Genomic DNA, 15,236 nt, shown 5'->3' with positions numbered 1-15,236 from the left:
TGCTGAAGATTTCTCCATTATAGGCAGAAGGTAAACAAATGCAGTCAATGATTTCTCTTTCTTTTGGGAATGCAGCTGCTGCACATGATTCCTCTGAAATTCTGTTAATGAGATGATCTTACTTGAGATTAATAACTGTCTGTCAAGCATAGCCTCTGGTGATAGCGTTAGACATTGGGATTTTGGTGGAGCTGTTGACTTAGCCAAATGATTTTCATGCTAGCCTGAGTTTATTTCAAAGAGATTGCAGGATATTTTCTGCACAACAGGAAATGCAGTGCCATTATTTTGCTTATTCCAGTATATAAAAGAGAAATGGAGTCATTTACATATATTCAGACCATCCTTTTACTGAAGCATCTTTCCTCTGAACAGTCTCTTCTTAAGCTGAGGATCTCTTACTCAACTTTTCACTTATTTAAACATCTCAAGTACCTGAAAATAGGTCGTGCTGTCTTCACTCAAGATATCATAGGTATGCTAGGGACTGAAAAGAGTATTTGCATAGCTCATTTAGCAAGGGATGTTTGGAGACAAGTTGTAAAATCCAAGATTTGTTAAGCTTCAGTTTGAAACAATAAGGCCAAGTTTTCTAATGCATGGCTTAATGCAAATGTTCCTTTTGCTTCCAGGAAAAACACCAACAAAAAGAGAACAGGTGGTTTGCTTCCTGCCATTGATATTTTTGCCTTAATTTCCACCCAAGAATAAATATGCTTTGGGGTGGTTTTTTTTTTCTGTTTGTTTGGTTTGGATTTTTTTCCTCCAAGAAAACCCATAAGATATTGTTCTTTTCAGACTTTTACACCACCAGCATATGTCATGATAACATCCTATGAGGTAGAGTTGCTTCAGGGATGCAAGGAAGTGTTGATCAATTAGGGCTTCAAGACTCATCTGTGACGGTCCTCATGACCAAGAAACATCAGTGTTATGCTAAACTGTAGGAAAACTCCTCAACAAAAGAGTGAGAGGGATATGTCTTCATTGCTTCTGACATTTCCCAGCTCTACAGACATTGCCTTTTAGTCTTCATTATCACACAACTTCAAACAGGAAACTCTCACTCTGGGACAGACTTACTAATATTACCTTCCAGAACAGACACAATGAACCTCCAACCACACACATATCTCAATTCATCCTTCTTGGTGATTCAGATGACTGAGACAATGCTGATGCTGTCCATCGATCTGGTTTTTGTTTGTTTGCTTTTTCTTTTGATGGTAAACAGTACAAAATCAGTATAATGGTAAAAGAAACAACAATTGTTTTGTTCTCTTTATTTTTCCTCTGTGAGTTGTTTGCTTTGGTTTAGTTTGGTTTTGGTTTTCTTCCCCCTCAATATCATGAGCTTCCAAATGCATCACCCTGCTGTTAGAAATGCTCAAGAAAAACTTCTGCAGCCCAAAACCCAAAGTGGTTTTTCTTTCAGGGCTGTGGAATTCAATGTGACATAGTCATGGTTTATTGTTTAAATTTGCTGCAGTGTGGCATTAGCACTTAAAGAAATAGTTAACTCTGACACCAATGCACATAAAAAGAGAAGACAAAGTGAAAAGTGAGCCACAGCAGACTGGTAAGTGGTAGGAATAGTTAATAGAGCTCTGCTGATGGTAACTGTATGGACTGCAAAAGACATTATTTCATGCAGCAATGACTGGAGTTGTTTCTGCTTGTTAAAGTATTTGACTAGAAACAGAGATTTACAGTGTAACACCATGGACTTGATTCTGTAAAGAGATTTAAAACCAGACTGAATTGTTTAAGCCCTTTAGTCACTTTAAACAATAGGGTGCTGAAGTCAATACAATTACATTTGCAGACTGCTCTGTATGCTTTTGCTCGATTGCTTTGGGATTCATTATATATTGAGGCTTCATTTTCTAAAACACCCCATTACTCTCAGTTATGTTAGCTGCACATCTAGTTTGCACACCCAGCCGAAGAAGGATTGCTGAAAGACAACATTATAATGCTTTATTAAACCCCAGGATATTTTATTTTGTCGTTACAGATTAATCTCAGAGGTCTTGGACAGCTGTATAAAATTCGCATTGGCCACGACAACACTGGAAATGATCCCAGCTGGTACTTGGAGGAACTCAGACTTGAAAGAGCAGCCCCTCCTTCTGATGAGCTTTGTCTCCCCATACAGTGTTGGCTTGCAGAGGACAAGGGTGAAGGTGACACGTGGAGGGAAGTGGCAATAAGGAACCCCGCAATGGAGCTTTTGCCACGTATGTGCTCGCTATTTTTAGATCATGTGTTCCTTTGCCATATCCTAGAATAGAATCATAGAATCATTTCAGTTGGAAAAGTCACAGAATCACAGCATCACCAAGGCTGGAAGAGACCTCAAAGATCATCAAGTCCAACCTGTCACCACAGACCTCGTGACTAAACTGTGGCACCAAGTTTACAGTCCTCTAAGATCATCTAGTCCAACCACCAACCCACCACCACTGTGCCCATTAAACCCCGTCCCAACACTCCACATCTACAAGTTTTTTGAATGCCTCCAGGGATGGTGACTCTACCACTTCCCTGGGCAGCCTGTTCCAATGTTTAGCCAATGTTTGATCCTGTGAGTATACGACAGCTTTTCATGTTTCTTCCAGGGCAGCCTGCCTAGTAGCCAGCATAACCATGGAATTAACTCCTCCAGATCCTTTCTGCTTCCACAGAAGTGGGGAGCGATAATTTCAGCACTCTTCTTTCCCAAAATCAGAATAATAGCTGTGGCCAGGGCATGTTACCCCTATAAAATTAGTGGTTTCTCCAAGTGCCCCTAAATCCCTGGCATGTTCTCCTCTTCAGAGCAGTACAACAGGCAGGAAATCAAGGCATTATCAAGATGTATAACGCGATGTGACACCCGGTTGCTTTCAGCAACTTTGATACCATCCTTTCTAATGCTGCATGAAATATTCTCCACCAGAAATTCATGATCTGAATCATCACACACGTGTTTTTTCCAAATCAGACTGAAGTCACAGGCATTCACACAGAAATTGCTAGCTGCAGGGTGGCACTTTGGTACTTCAAAGTTTACCACAGCTTTGACGCACTTTGTTCTCTTCAAGCGAAGCGGGAAATGGCCCCTCAGAGAAAGTTGTTATTTAAAATGTCCTGGACCTCTACAAAGGAACAGGGAGCCAATCTCATCATTTAGCATGGTGGGGTATTTCTGGTAGAGAATTCTCTTTGCATTAAGAGAATGACAGTGGTGCAGCTGGTCGACAATAGTGCCTGACGGTGGTAGGTCTGGTAGAGATAGGTGCTGTCGTTCAGGCAATCTCTGTGAGAAATGAGACAGTGCATATTGCATGGAGTCAGTGATTTAGCATTAAAAAAGGGTCATTATGCACTTAGTGACAATCAAATCATTTCAGAAGAAAATATCAAACAAGTGAAAAATGATTCTCTGACAAAGCCATCAAGACTGGTGGCATGTGGATGTTTTTGATGGGTTTTAAGGCCAAAGGGGACTACTGATCTCTGTGACAAAGGCCAGAAGATGCTGAGAAACACGTATGTGCCAGCTCACATTGCCCATCTGCTCTTTATTTATTTTAGAAGCTATTCTCCAGAGTGCAGTGACTTCAATAAGAGATTTCAAAAGCTGGGACTGCTCAGGATGAACCAGGCCCTAATTATAATTTTCTTCCATGTTACGAAGAACCTTCACTTAATGTATTTTTAGAACATTGCTCCAAATAGCAACAGTGGAGGTTAGAAACTGAAAGCTGTGACTCTAATTGAAATGTCTTCAGCTGATAGTGGATTTTTTTGTGTTGCTGTATCTGCTCAAATAATGAGTGAGGCACTTCGGAGGAACATAGTCCCTCTCAACCACTATCTGCCACTAAGAAATCGTTCCCTCCTAGCCTTAACACTGCACCAATGTGTATCTTTACCCTTTTGCCGTGGCAAAATGCCAAACAATTTTGTGCAACAAGTGATAAAAAACCCCGTGGCAGATTCATTTCTTCTGTTTAGCAGATGAAGCCAAACAACTGCTTCATTCAGGTGGGTATGTCATCTGGAACAAAAGCAGAACCTGGAGCAGCGCTGTGTAGTGCCGTTCTGATGTCTCAGAGTGTCAGCATTAAGGGAGGGCTCAACAGAAGCAGTTTGACAGTGTTAATGTTGTGTGTCATTTACCATCTCTCCAGGTTGTCTTTCTTTGCCCACTGTGTCTGTTTACTCTGGCAGCCTGATGGGGCTGGATGAGTGTAGTGAAGTGCTTGGTGCTAGAAGTCCAATGAGCTACAGGTCCCATGTCCTCATTATGTGTGTTCAGGATGGCGTTACTCCAGCCTTGCTCTAGTGTGTTCTTATGGACTGGCTGCCAATTTATGGTGAGATTGTTATTGTGTTCCTGCAACATATCCTCTGGTTTAGTTTCATCCAAAAATCATTTTTTTCCCCCCTCCTCTAAAATCACTCCATGCTGCAAACCAGGCTGAAGTGAGGAAGGCCAACCAGGGGATTCAGTTTCTCAATTCAAGCTAATGTGCTGCTGTAGGCACACCAGTGTCGTTAAGCTCAGACAGCTGTAATGCAGAGGAAGCTTATCTAATGTACTTTGAGTCATAACTGATAAGCATATTCATGTTGAATTCATCTGCTTTTAGTGAGAGCTCTACAATAATGACTGTACTTCTCTTGTAGTAGAGCTACTTTGAAAAGAACTGGCAATGGGACAGTAATTTCTATGAACTCAGCAGAAAAAGCCCAATATTTATGTAGTGAAAAAAAAATCATTTTCTTATTAGTGGAACGATTAAGGTTGGAAAAGAGCTCTAAGATCTTCAAGTCCAACCTTCATGCAACACCACCATGTCCACTAAACCATCTCCCAAAGTGCCATGTCCACATGTTTCCTGAACATCTCCAGGGATGGTGACTTCACCACCTCCCTGGGCAGCCTGTTCCAATGCCTGACCACTCTTTCAGTACAGAAATTTTTCCTAGTATCCAACCTAAACCTAATTTGGCACAACTGGAGGCCAATCACTTCTCCCCAGTAAGTTCATATTCAAGTCTATTAGGATTATTTTCTTCTTCTCCTCTCATAACATATCAAAATACTAACTTAGTCTTTAATGCAAAGCAACCTACTATGCTTACTGTTTGTCTTTTCCAAAGGAAAATGTCAAAATACACTGAATTTGGTACAGTGTTTCTTCAGAAGGAAGTGAGAATTATGTACTGTGCCTGCAGACTGGGGCCAAACTAGCTCTTATCATTTGTGTATGATCGGGAATATTCCAGCTCTCTGCATTGGAAACCCTGTTTCAAGTGCCCAGAATAAGCTGTCTGGAAAAACAAACCAAAACAACAACCCCCCCAAGCCAACAAACAAAAAGCCCAACAGATTTTCATTCTCTTGCCCTTAGTATTATGCCCAGGAGTTACCCTTACTTTATAAGCAGTGAAACAAAACTTCCCTTCTCTCTCCCCTTTATTCCAGGCGGTTCATGTTCTCTCATGTTATCAAGAGATGTCAGAAGGTGGAGCTGAGACTTAAAAAAACCCCACCTGAATGCTCCTGAGAGGTTCAAGAGATAGAAGTAGTGGCATAGTTATGGACTGAGCAAGTATAAACTTGCTACTTGGACACTCGACTGCTCTGTGACTTCTGTAGTACTTTTGATGTGTTTTGATATGTCATTTTTTGATACAGTTATTAGAATGCTTTGATGTCTGTTTTTTTTTCATGAAGCCTTTCAGAAGCTCCCCACCTCTGCCTGAAAACATTTTACCTCCCTTTTTTTCCCCAGCTGTTTCATCCATACATCCGTGCCACAGAGTTTTCTGTTTGATTGTAGAGCTTATCTAAAGTTACCCTGGTAGCAATTTGAAGATTTCAATCACTTATTTTCTGAAAGGTCATTTTCTTTTTCACTGAGTGCTAGCTGAGGGTTTTTTTTTTTCCCTGCTATTCTGTATTAATTAATCCTTTTATATCCTTTATCAAAGTTATAGTGCTTTTCAGGACGTTTCCTCTATCACTTTGAAGTGCCCCCACATTAGACAGATGCCTAAATGTGAGGCTAACAGGTCTCTGAAACAGTATTTCCTAGCTCCTGCTAAGTGGTTGGATTTATGATACAATCCTCAAGTTTTTCTTTCCCTTTTTTTGCCTGTGGGGCTACCTCTCCTCTCTGCTTTGTCACCCCAGTTTTCAGCTGGTGTAAATCAGTGTATAGTGAAATGAGATTGCACTAGAGAACAAAGGACTGAGCCAGGGAATTCTCTCAGAGTTTTGGGGTGGCTTCTTTCTTATTGCAGTGAAGCAGGTCTCAGGGTTTCTCAAAGGAAAGTAAACCAGAATGACAGAGGCTCAACTTAACTTTTTTTAGGGTCTTTTTGGTTTACTTTCTGCACAAACCCTTGTTTTTGTGTACAACATGCAGAAAGCTACAAACAGGCAAATTTTACATGCACATTGCATGGGAAGGCTCATTCTCCAGATCTGATGTTTTCTGTCCCTTGTGCTTATCAAACTGCTGCTGCATCATGCCTTGCCTGTTTTGGAGTGGCATCATCCTTCTCATTCTTGTCTTTCAGCAGTCTGTAGCTCAGGGCCCATTGATGCTGGCACCTTTTATAGCTGTTCTGCAATGTACAGGAACTGTTCACACCAGATTGAAAACATTACATCCCCTCAGGCTGCACTGTGCTGAGCTGTAGAAGAGACCTAACCTCTGCAATCTAGTTCGAGGGTGCTTATATGAGTGTCCAATCAGTTCTCCATAGTGCACCTCTCCTCTAAGGACAGACAGAGGCAGTTGGGGCTGTTCAGTCTGGAGAAGAGAAGGTTCTGAGGAGACCTTATTGTGGCCTTCCAGTATCTTAAGGGGGCTACAAGAAAGCTGGGGAGGGACTTTTTAGGGTGTCAGGGAGTGATAGGACTGGGGGGAATGGAAAAAAATAGAGCTGGGTAGATTCAGATTGGAAGAAGTTCTTCCCCATGAGGGTGGTGAGACACTGGCACAGGTTGCCCAGGGAGGTGGTAGAAGCCTCATCCCTGGAGGTTTTTAAGGCTGGATGTGGCTGTGGGCAACCTGATGAAGTGTGAGGTGTCCCTGCTCATGGCAGGGCTGCTGGAACTGGATGGTCCTTGAGGTCCCTTCCAACCCTAACAATTCTATGATTCTATGAATGCCATGTTCCAAGGAGGCACGTGCAGCGTGGTTTACAGGACGTTTTTGTTGCTTACTCTTTGTAGTTTTACTACAGAATATGTCACATCCTATGCTGAAGTTCCATTTATTACCCTAATGCAGCAGCCCCATATTGGTAATTTGCACAAAAAAATTTTAAAGCACAAACTCCTCTTTTTGTTAGGAAGGTTCCTTTATAAATAATGCAGATTTTGTAGCTTAAATAGATGCCAGACCTAACGTTTTCCAGATGGTGAGAGATGCAGAGACACCAGGAGCTACAGAAAACATTTCCCAGTTCTTTACATTTCAGCATTTGCATGTTTTCTACTTCAGACTGATTTATTTAGGCTTGTAGCAACAGAAAGTTGTATTTGATTAGATCATTATCATCTCTCTGGTTACCACGGGGATGCACAGTGGTACAAAAGGAACTGTTATTTATTTATCTGTTAATCTTTGTGGTGTGTTATACTGATCTCTTATTCTGTTCCGCTGTGTCCCATGCTTAATCCATTTGGTTTGGTCTCCCTCCAGAAATGTAAGCACTTGTTGGTGTTTTCTTCTGGTAATTGTTTATTATTAAAGGGCTTCTTTAGAGGAAAGACAAAAAAGAAAAGCCTTGGATATGCTTTAAAATTGTGCTTATATGTTGCAGTTTTGATCATGGGCAATACTGGTTGGTGTAAGTATTACAGATGCCAGACTTTGTCTAGAAAGAGGACACAGTCTCAAGCTGCACCAGGGAAGGTTTAGGCTGGATGTTAGGAAGAATTTCTTCACAGAAAGAGAGATTGGCCATTGGAATGGGCTGCCAAGGGAGGTGGTGGAGTCACCATCACTGGAAGTGCTTAAAAAGAGACTGGATGAGGCACTTAGTGCCATGGTTTAGTTGATTAGATGGTGTTGGGGGAAGGTTGGACTTGATCTTGAAGATCTTTTCCAACCTGGTTAATTCTGTAGTCTGTTAACAGACATAACATGAACAGTCTATAACCTTTCCTTAGCTCCACTGAGGCACTGCTTTTTCCATACTGAGAATGTAAGTAAGAATGTTGCAAGCATGGATGAGACTTGGTATTGATTATAGATTAATAGAATGGTTTGGGCTGGAAGGGACCCTGAAGACCATCTAGAGGCACCCTCCACTAGACTACATTGCTTAAGTCCTCATCCAGCCTGGCCTTGAACACCTGCAGGGAGAGGGCATCCACAGCCTTCCTGGGCAACCTGTTCCAGTGACTCACCAGCCTCACTGCAAAGAATTTCTTTTTAATATCCAGTCTAAATCTGCTCTCCTCAAGCTTCTGGAAGACTGCCTGAGAAACCAAATGGAAAAGATTTCCTGGTGGACAAGGAAGTGTGAAGTTAACAGAATCACAGAAACATAGAATCATAGAATTGTCTGGGTCAGAAGGGACTTCCAGAGGTCCTCTAGTTCAACCGCCTTCAGTCAGAGACACTTTCCACCAGCCCAGGTTTCTCAAGGCCTTATCCAACCTGTCCTCAAACACCTCCAGGGAGAGGGCATCCACAGCCTTCCTGGGCATCCTGTGGCAGTGTCTCACCCCCCTCACTGTGGAAATCTGCTCTCCTCAAGCTTCAATCCATTCCTTCTTGTCCTGCTTGCTTGCATCTTGCCCCATGGATAGTCCTGCCCTAATACTCAAATGGCTGCTCACAGATGAATACAATGGTTAGGTTTTCTTTTGGGAAGTTTTCCCCCTTTGTGGTCAGGGTGGCTTTTTTGCTTTGTTGCACGTCTCCTGTCATAGTTTGCTCCATCCTCCATCCTTTGGCCAGTTTCTTGTTTGTTTATATTCTCCTGCTGCTAAACTGCACAATTATGATTATGCTAAGAGTATGATGCAGAGTGGCATTTGGATGTATAGCTCAATTATGGTAATTATCAGGTTTGTTTATCTTTGCTACTTTCCATTCATATCTACCATTTGTTTTAACGTGGTAGTTTTATGCTAAAATCCTTGAAACTAGTTTTTATAATGCTCTGCCAAGTTTTTGGAAGGGGGTGTGTGTATTACTGAGATCAGTTCTGTGTGCCAGGCTTTTTGGTACACTAATGTATGGCTGTGGGAGCTGCAATGAATGCTTGGGGTTACAGAAGGTAGTAATACTGACCAAGGGACACCGCTCCTATTTTAAGTCACAGTTATAATAGTGACAGAGTTGGAGACACTCTCTATGCCAATTTAGGATAATTTGATATAGGTTAAAAGGAATATCCTAATTTGGTTAAGCATTTAGTCTATCAACATTTCCTTCTTAATAGACATGGAGCTATTTCTTTCCCTTAATTTGCAGGGTTTTCTACTTGTTCAACTCCTCCCCTGGGAATCAGAAATAGCCTTTCCTCAGTGCTGATGGGTGATGTGATACTGGAGTTTTATGAAATGCTTGGAATTCACTGAATTAAAAATGCATGGAAATGTCAGATTCCATTATCTATTTGGTGGCTTAGGAGTAATGGTATTTTAATTAGTTTTTTTGCAGAATATTGTCCACTTTTAAGCCTTTTGTTACTATTTTTCTGGCTTCAGCTTAGTTCCTTCTTAGAAGTGGTGTTTTGTCGTGTTTGTTAGGGCTTCTCCCAGCTTGCTTCTCTCTCAAGAACTATTAAAAATTACCCATTAGTGAAACAATCTCCTCTGTGATCTGCTACATAGCAGCAGAAATGGCCAACTGTGATTAGAACAGAAACACTGCATGGAAAAAAATAGCTATAAACAGGAAAATGTTCTTTAAAAGTCATCCCAAGAAAACCCCAAATGAAATGTAAGTGTGTGTGATTACTGCAAACCATTTTTTATAAAGAAATGTTCATATTTGGATAAATGTAATGTGGTGGGTTGAAATTCCCCACCCCCCCCCCCAACATTATATTTGCCAGACCAGCCCAGTTGGAAGCAAATGAAAGCTGTATTTACAAGCAGAACTACAATCTACAATGGAGTGCAACAAATAGGTACAAAATACACAGTATTTACAATATTTACAGGCATTGACAATAAATAAACAGCACAAGGACCCCCCCTGCCTCCCCAGACCCCCCTGTACAAAAGGAAGAAAGGACAAAAAAGCAGAGAAGTTAATACCAAAAACAATGCAGCTGAGGTCAAGCAGAAGCAAGTTAGTATCTCTCCCAGAGCCGAGAAGAGAGAAGAAATTAGAATAGAATAGAATAGAATTAATCAGGTTGGAAGAGACCTTTGAGATCATCGAGTCCAACCTATCATCCAACATTATCTAATCAACTAGACCATGACACCCAGCACCCCATCAAGTCTCCTTCCTAAACACCTCCAGTGACAGTGATTCCACCACCTTCCTGGGCAGCACATTCCGATGGCAAATCTCTCTTTCTATGAAGAACTTTCTCCTCACCTCAAGCCTAAACCTCCCCTGGTACAGCTTGAGACTGTGTCCTCTTGTTCTGGTGCTGGTTGCCTGGGAGAAGAGACCAACCCCCTCCTGGCTATAACCTCCCTTCAGGTAGTTATAGACAGCAATGATGTCTTCTCTGAGCCTCCTCTTCTCCAGGCTAAGCAACCCCAGCTCCCTCAGCCTCTCCTCACAGGGCTGTGCTCCAGACCCCTCCCCAGCTTTGTTGCCCTTCTCTGGACACCTTCCAGCAACTCAATATCTTTCCTAAACTGAGGGGCCCAGAACTGAACACAGGACTCAAGGTGTGGACTAAGCAGTGCTGAGTACAGGGGCAGAATGACTTCCCTGCTTCTGCTGGCCACGCTGTTCCTGATCCAGGCCAGGATGCCATCGGCCTTTTCGGCCACCTGGGCACACTGCTGGCTCATGTTCAGCCTACTATCAACCAGTACCCCCAGGTCCCTTTCTGCCTGGCTGCTCTCCAGCCACTCTGACCCCAATTGTTTTGGCACAACCAATCTTATGGTAGATCTCTCTCCAATGGGGTTGTTTAGAACTGTCTTCATTTTCCTTTTTCCACCCAATAGTGATTTATTTACATTTTACTGCATTTCTGCTCAAGATCTGTGAGAAATTTTAAAGGCATAGCCTAAAACTACCACAATATAAAAGCAATGTTAGTGTGGCACAAAATTTGTTAATGCAGTAACTTTGAATTATAGTCCAGAATTATTGGGTGGTAAGTGTATATTTTTTTTATTGGTGGTCTAGGTTAGAAGGGGGAGGCATTAAAAAGCTGTAAATAGATTCTGACTGGGAGCTGTTTAGGAAAGTGCTAGCATCCACCAGTGATAAATGTTGAAACCTTCAAAAGCAAGTGGAGTGCCTGCATTTTATAGATGAGAGAGCCCATCCATCTGCTTTCCCACCTTTGTCTGTGTGCTGGAAATCTAAACCCTCTGGGCTTCATGACTGCTATTAAGATGAAATGAAGGTTAACCACCCAGAAAATTCTGATTTGCACAAATCCAGAGGTTGAAAATGCCTTGATACCAGTGAAAAAGAGCTACTGTTTGAGGCCATAACTAGAGACAGTTAGGTGGTCTAAAGATACTATGCCAAGAATGACTTCACAGACGAGGTCCTGCAGTTGTGAATGGTCAGCAGGGAGCGAAGGAAGAAAATGAGCACTAGGGGACACTTGCTTGATGGGCTGCTTTGGTGAGCAATGCACAGCTGTACTCAGCAGCATGCATTTTTTTAAAGCTTGGTATTTTTCATATTTTCCTTCAGAGAATTACAAAATGTAACTGTTGGACTCAATGATCTTAATGATCTTAATGATCCTATGATTCCATGATTTGAACCTTGAGGTGACAAATGCATGGAGATAGATGCTGCTGCTTCCAAACTTGAAAGTTACAAAATCATAGCATCATAGAATTGCTTCAGCTGGAAAGGACCTCTAAGATCTTCAAGTCTGACAAGCAACCCAACACCACCATGGCCACTAAACCATGTCCTGAAGTGCCACGTTTGCTGAACACCTCCAAGGACAGTGACTCCACCTTTCTAGGCAACCTATTCCAGTGCCTGACCAGTACAGTCTTCTGGCAAAATCTGGATGGGAAAGCTTTTGAATCATGTGCAGGCTACCAAGATAACCTCAGGATTGCTTTTTTTTCCTTCTAGTGTTGGTGTACGAGGTCCATGTACATACGGGTGCCAGGCTTGGTGCTGAAACGGATTCTAATGTTTATATCAACATCATTGGGACAAGAGGAGATGCTGGCAAAAGGAAGCTCCACAGATCTAAGAATAACAGTGTAAAGTTTCAACGTGGACAGGTGAAGTAAAAACAATGCTACTGCTGATCAGCATATTTTGGCTAGCAAACAGCATGTAAATATGCTTCTTACAAGTCTTATTCAAGCACTTTACCATTTCCTCATCTGTTTCCTTGATTCAAAATTACTTACAAAATTAAATCATATTAACATGGGTTTTTTTTAATCTACTGGATCATTCATTTACTGAGAGCTTTGGGTAAAAGAACTCAAGTACTCCTGGTTATTTATGTTGTGAATGTAGATCAGCTGGTAACAATAACATTTTGTTCTCCTGAAGGGATCACTAAGATTTAGGAAGATTTAGGAAGGATGTTGACTTGCTGGAACGAGTCCAGAGAAGAGCAACAAAGTTGGTGAGGGGTTTGGAACATAAGCCCTACGAGGAGAGGCTGAGGGAGCTGGGGTTGCTTAGCCTGGAGAAGAGGAGACTCAGGGGTGACCTTATTACTCTCTACAACTACCTGAAGGGAGGTTGTAGACAGACAGATGTTGGTCTCTTCTCCCAGGCAAGCAGTACCAGAACAAGAGGACACAGCCTCAGGCTGCGCCAGGGGAGGTTCAGGCTGGATGTTAGAAAAAAGTTCTATACAGAAAGAGTGATTGCCCATTGGAATGGGCTGCCTGGGGAGGTGGTGGAGTCGCCATCACTGGAGGTTTTCAGGAGAAGACTTGATGGGGTGCTTGGTGCCATGGGTTAGTTGTTTGGGTGGTGTTGGATTGGTTGATGGGTTGGACGCGGTGATCTTGAAGGTCTCTTCCAACCTGGTTTATTCTATGTATTCTATTCTATGTATTTTTGGAATCAGGTTCTAAATCCTTACTCACTGCCATTTTAGAATCAGATTCTAAATCCTTACTCCCAGGTATGTTTTCCAGTCTTGGTGAGGCAGATGGGGCTAGAAAATGTTATAGGGAATTGACCAGATAAATCTTTGCAGCTGTTCATTGTGTCATGCCAAGAGAATCGAGTGATGTCTCCGTGGAGTAATTTTAAGGTGTTACTCACCTTAGAAAGCTTTAAAAGATCTTCACTGACTGGCCAGGACCAATATATGACACCTATATTTATTCTGAAGGGGGAAAAAAAGAGAGGAAAGATAAAAAGCCAACTCTTCTCGACTCTTATAGTCAAAGCAATAGCTGTGTTCAAGACCTTTATCATTTTCCTTGTGTGGTTCCACAGACCAATATTTTCTGCATAAAGGCTGTCTCACTGGGAGAGCTGGAGAAAGTTCTGATTAGCCATGATGGAGCTGATCCAGGTAGGATTTAACTTCCTAGAGACCAATCTGTTTTCAAGTCCTTTTAAAGCACAATGCACTTTATTTGTGTTGCATCCTGCACACAAAATGTGACAGAAGGTCTTGCAGTGATAAAAAGTCTCCCTGCAGACAGGTCACTGTGATGGGATGGTGAAAAACAGTGGTAACAGGCAGTGAGAAGGACATGAGTTTAATGTGAAGCACTGTCATTCCACTCTGTTTTCAAGTTTATCTGTAAGGAAGCACTATTTATTTGCATGCAGAAAACTCCTCAAAGCATTGCTCACCCAGGTAAAACAATCCTTCATTAGACAAAGCCTGAAGACTGTCCAGAATAGAATTAAAGATATGCAACACCATCTTAACTACCAAGTCTCCTTGCTCCTTTGGGCAACAGTAGAAGATCAGGTTAGTTATTTAATCTGTGCAAGTCAGTGTGGAGCTGCCTCAGTGAGTGGCATTGCATTCAGCCTGTTGGTTTACCAGACAAAAAACCAAACTAAACCAAATTTTTGTGATGTGATCAATTTTTGGTAGAGATCTTTGGTACATGTTTCCCAGGAAGGTGGTGGAAGTCCTGTCCCTGGAGGCATTCAAGATCAGGCTTGATGGGGCTCAGAGCAACCTGATCTAGTTGGGGATGTCCCTGTTCACTGTATGCAGGTTGGACTAGATGACCTCTAGAGGTCTCTTCCACCCCAGTGATTTTGCTATGAGTCTAACATACCCTGGTCCCGAAGTCTTGAAGGGAAAAGGCCATTCTGCTCCACACTCTGCCTGGGCAAGCCCTCCCTATGGGACAGAGACCTCTGCTTTCTAGGGACTTCCAGCCCCAGATGCAGCCAGGGAGGCAGAGAATAATTAGGACAATTGTCTGCTTCTGACCAGAACATCCTTCATGCTGTTTTGCTACAATGTGCTGATAAATAATGGTGTGAGTCAGGCAAAACCTGGTAAGCAAAATGACAAGTTGTGAGTGGTGCTGACACAGAGAACAGTTTGTTTGAATAGGGCTGTGGAGGAGAATGGCACCGCTCACTGTGATGGTTATTGGAGGGAACCTAAGATCAGTATGGATGAGGCAGTCACTGCTGTTAGGGAGAGGATACATATTTACAGTATGGATGCATGAGGCCTCCAGGAGCTGGGCTTAGACATTCAGTCTATCCAGCTGCTGGCCCTGGATACTTGGACCCTCAATTTTTACTGGCACCTATGACATGCAAAGGCTCTGCAAGGCTGCAGCCCCACTCTGCTTGCAATTGACAGCAGTAGTTATAATGATTTATTATCTTATTTAATTAGTTTTAAATGTAGTTTAAGTGTAATTTATTATTAATTATCAAATGCTTTACTTTTATATATGCAAAATCAACTTCACTCACAGGTGACCAAACTTTCCAGTTCTCACCCTGATCCCCGTTAGATGAATGAACATATTTGCACCCACATCCTTCTGCCTGCTTGCAAAGAATCAAAAGTTGTAGCTGGAATGTGAATGGTGTTGGCAGTCCACAGATGTATGCATCTCCAAGAAAACACTCCAC

The 15,236-nt window shown here is 42.2% G+C and overlaps 1 protein-coding gene across 1 annotated transcript in view; it reads left to right on the top strand.

The window, feature by feature from the left end:
- The window catches only part of LOC104303523 (lipoxygenase homology domain-containing protein 1), a 125,804-nt gene that overhangs the window by 31,886 nt on the left and 78,682 nt on the right, over positions 1-15,236 (top strand). Inside the window, exons 11-13 of the mRNA XM_054179471.1 lie at positions 2,018-2,240; positions 12,270-12,424; positions 13,611-13,689. Coding sequence (XP_054035446.1) covers positions 2,018-2,240; positions 12,270-12,424; positions 13,611-13,689 — 457 coding nt within the window. The remainder of the gene's footprint in view (positions 1-2,017; positions 2,241-12,269; positions 12,425-13,610; positions 13,690-15,236) is intronic.

The sequence above is a fragment of the Dryobates pubescens genome, chromosome 3, assembly GCF_014839835.1.
Source record: "Dryobates pubescens isolate bDryPub1 chromosome 3, bDryPub1.pri, whole genome shotgun sequence".
Lineage (NCBI taxonomy): Eukaryota > Metazoa > Chordata > Aves > Piciformes > Picidae > Dryobates > Dryobates pubescens.
This window is presented reverse-complemented; position numbering and strand designations above follow the sequence as displayed.